At 39.3% G+C, this 4181-nt stretch overlaps 1 protein-coding gene across 1 annotated transcript; it reads left to right on the plus strand.

The window, feature by feature from the left end:
- Positions 1–882: 882 nt before the first annotated feature.
- On the plus strand, positions 883–1879 carry LOC101956724 (olfactory receptor 2V2). The gene has a single exon (XM_005340880.3). The coding sequence runs from the start codon at positions 883–885 to the stop codon at positions 1828–1830; it is 948 nt and encodes a 315-aa protein (XP_005340937.2). The 3' UTR covers positions 1831–1879.
- Positions 1880–4181: the final 2302 nt, after the last annotated feature.

Below are 4181 nucleotides of genomic sequence, written 5' to 3' on the forward strand. Positions count from 1 at the left end.
GAAGTAGTAATTTTTAACATATGAGCATAACCGAATATATCTCTGTCTTAAGAGCTTTGAGCACCAAGTCACTGCTTTTCATGGTCTTATGATTTTCCTGTCATCCCCAATATGACTGACAATGACAATTATATCTAGTTCTTTCTCATTGACCTTGTCCTCTTCTCTGCAGTTATGGTGGTGTTCATAGTGGCCCTCTGTGGGAGTACTGAATAAGCCCTTCCTTTATCTACATTATAAATATGACAGAGTGGCTAGCATGATAAAACTCTTGGAATTTAAAGACCTACAGACTAAGGAGAAACTCAATCTCTTTCCTTTCTAGAATGTGTATAAATTCTCTTTGGGCAATGAAATTATTCAAGCCCTACTATAAATAGTTTACCAAATCTTTGTGATCCCAGATTAAAAAAAAAAACTTAAGAGTCATATGATAAAGTACAGACCTTGCTTGCTGAGGGGGTTTGTCCTAAAGTTCTATGACACATAAAATAAGTTATTTCTATACTTCTTGGTAATGATACAAACAGACAGATAATAATTCTATATATGCTTCTATGAGCAGTCTAATTCTATGCACTAGGAGGGCTCCTGTTGCTGTGTCATAGAGACATAAAGAAGTATCCCCTTCAGTGTCCCAGAGTTTACACTGATGTTTGATAATACAAACAAAAGAGCTGGGTGAAGATGTAGAATGCAAAGTTCAGTTTAAAAATGTTAGTCAAGGGGCTAGGAATGTAGCTTAATGATAGTGTGCTTGCCCAACATGCATGACAACATAAACAGACGAAAGAAAAAAAGGAAAGAAAGAGGGAAGGAAGGAAGGAAGTCAATCCACTATCCTTTTGTCCATGTTCCCAGGTGACCAGGAACAACTGAGCCATGGAGATATGGTTGAACCAATCATCCACAGATGACTTTGTCCTCTTGGGCATCTTCTCCCACAGTCCAACTGACCTTGTCCTCTTCTCTGCAGTTATGGTGGTGTTCATAGTGGCCCTCGGTGGGAATGTTCTCCTCATCTCCCTCATCTACATAGATCCTCGACTTCATACTCCCATGTACTTCTTCCTCAGTCAGCTCTCTCTCATGGACCTCATGTTGGTCTGTACCAATGTACCAAAGATGGCAGTCAACTTCCTGTCTGGGAGGAAGTCCATTTCTTTTGTGGGTTGTGGTATACAAATTGGTCTCTTTGTCTGTCTAGTAGGGTCTGAGGGGCTCTTGCTTGGACTCATGGCTTATGACCGCTATGTGGCCATTAGCCACCCACTTCATTATCCTATCCTCATGAACCACAAAGTCTGTCTCCAGATTGTTGGGAGCTCCTGGGCTTTTGGGATAATAGATGGTTTGATCCAGATGGTGGTAGTAATGAGCTTCCCCTATTGTGGCTTGAGGGAGGTGAACCACTTCTTCTGTGAGATGTTATCTTTGTTGAAGCTGGCTTGTGTAGACACATCCCTTTTTGAAAAGGTGATATTTGTTTGCTGTGTCTTCATGTTGCTCTTTCCCTTCTCCATCATTGTGGCTTCCTATGCTCGCATCTTGGGAACCGTACTCCGTATGCGCTCAGCTCAGGCCCGTAAGAAGGCCCTGGCTACCTGCTCCTCCCACCTGACAGCTGTCTCCTTCTTCTATGGGGCAGCCATGTTTATCTACCTGAGGCCTAGGCGATATAGAGCCCCTAGCCATGACAAAGTGGTCTCTATCTTCTACACAGTCCTCACACCTATGCTCAACCCCCTCATTTATAGCTTGAGGAACAGAGAAGTGATGGGGGCACTGAGGAAAGGGCTGGACCGTTGCAAGATTAGTAGCCAACACTGAACATGAGGGTATCTGGTGTGGGGCTTTGCTACTTTTGGGCTATGTGATATCAGGCATATAATCCACTCAATTTTATCATTACTAATGAGAATTATGATACCTGCTGGCTTACACGAAGGTATTTCAAACTTCTAAGCCCGTGAAAACCCAGCTTTTTTCTCAATCTTTAGTTGACTAATTATTTTGTGAAATACATTTTGTTCCAGCCCCTCAGATATCATATTTGTCCAGTATTCTATTTATAGGATAGTTTATATATGTAAAAGATACTATATTATCACAATGTCCTATTTATAGGACAATCTGTATTTTCATTTTAAAGAAATGGAGGGAAGGGGTCATAAGAAAAGGAAAGACAGTGGAATGACACATAATTTTCCAGTGTATATATATATGAAAACATCACAGTGAATCCCACCCTCATGTACATATTTAAGAATGAGGTTCTAACTAGAATAAGATATATTCCATAGAGGGCTGGGGATATAGTTTAGTTGATAGAGTGCTTGCCTTGAATGCACAAATCCCTGGCTTCAATCCCCAGCACCACAAAAAAAAAAAAGAGATATTCCATACTTATATAATTATATCAAAATGGATTTTTTATTTAATCCAATAAAAATAAAGGATGTATAAATTCTAGATTATCATTTCCACCCTATTTTAATGTCTTTGTTTCAATTTTGTTAACATTCTTGCAGAATTCAAAACTTGAGATATTTAAAGAAGAATGGAGCACTTTGTAAGCTCAAGCACTGTTCAGAAATAGTGCATTGGGATTTTTATCAATTTTTAAAGTGTGATTACTTTTATTAACAAGACAACTTCCTGAGCTGAACTTTCAAACTCTTCTTACTTGTATATACCATTTATTCATAGCTTATTATGGGTCAGGCACTGTATTATGTGTTTTATTTGTTTATGTAGCTGTCACTTGCCTCTTTTTTATATTTCATACCAATATATCTTCCTACTAATGTCTCAGATGAAAAGCTTTCAGATGGCAGAAAATAGCCTATATAATTATCTTTGAAGAGCTCCCACCTTCAGACCATGAAACTGGCAACTTCATAAAAACTACTTCAAAGAAAAAATGAAAATTCTTTGGTATTCATGAGGAACAAAGCAAAGACATGTTTACTGTGTACTCAGTGTTTAGCACATATATATACATATATATAGAACTATATACACATATAGTTCTCTAGCAAAGCTCACCACTTTGGATCCCTTCAGGTTTTGTTTGTTTTTCTTCTTCTCTTAAAACCAGGTCTTGCTAATTTACCCAAGCTGGCCTTGAACTCCTGGGCTCAAGTGTTGCTCCCTACTGAGTCTAAATCCTCCTGGATTAAACTGTTTCCCCTTGAACATTAAGACTGGAAAATAGTGACAGAAATTGGCCTTTTATTTAAAAAGTTGTTCCAAATATTTGTATTCAGACTATTTGTATTATTTGTATTCATCTTGATGCAAAGCTGAGGTAGCTGTGGCAGTCCTCAGTTACCTGTTCTTGTGATTACACCAAGAGGATTTCAGACATGTCACTCACAGAAGTAGGCATGAATCTCTTCGAAGGGACAGGAAATAAGGCAAGAGGGGAACACTCTCAAGGGAGAGAGTGGGTCTACTTAGGGAGGAGAAGGCTGGTCCTCCTCTCCTGCCCTCTAGTTTTATTGGGGGTTCTAGAAAGTTTCCAGAGGATCCTGCACAGGTCCACCTCTTGACTTTTCACTGAAAGCAGGATTGCATCAGAATTTCAAGTCCACACTTTGCAAGGTCTTACCCCCATGGAGGGGAGATTTGACATGCTAAAGATCCAAAACTACTCTGGGTCATTTTGGCCCACACCAGTTGATTCTAATTATCATACCTCCCTAAAATCCAATATCTGTTCTGTGTAAAGGTCACAAAAGTTGCCCCCTTCAGTGTAACCTGTGTTCTCCTCATCATCGGGGAGAAGACTTTGGGTTCTGCGTTTTGGTTAGTTTGCTGAGAAATGTAAAAATATCCTATTGACTTAAGCTAGGCAGGGATAAAAAAATAAATTGGTTTTTAAAAGAAAGCATGGAGGGGGGGTCAGTATAGTGGGCCCAGTTTATAGAATTATTCCTTTAACCTCGTGTTCTCACTGTTCACATCTGTCTGTTACCTCCCAATCCTGTTAAGCTACGTGACAGTCCTTTGTTCACCATTTGCATTAAAACTATGTTTTCCCAGGTGAAAAATCATGTCTGTTGAAATCCAACAGAAAGAGAAGGTAGAATTGGGTTTGGGGAATTATGCCACAGGAAGGTATTTGCTCAATTTCAAGTTTTGGTGATCATCGAGGCATCACTAAAAAGTGCAGTTTT

This window comes from Ictidomys tridecemlineatus, chromosome 1 (genome assembly GCF_052094955.1).
Source record: "Ictidomys tridecemlineatus isolate mIctTri1 chromosome 1, mIctTri1.hap1, whole genome shotgun sequence".
NCBI classification, from domain to species: domain Eukaryota; kingdom Metazoa; phylum Chordata; class Mammalia; order Rodentia; family Sciuridae; genus Ictidomys; species Ictidomys tridecemlineatus.

Excerpts from the sequence above, each read along its gene's own strand:
- LOC101956724 (XM_005340880.3), top strand. The coding sequence starts at position 883 with ATGGAGATATGGTTGAACCAATCATCCACAGATGACTTTGTCCTCTTG.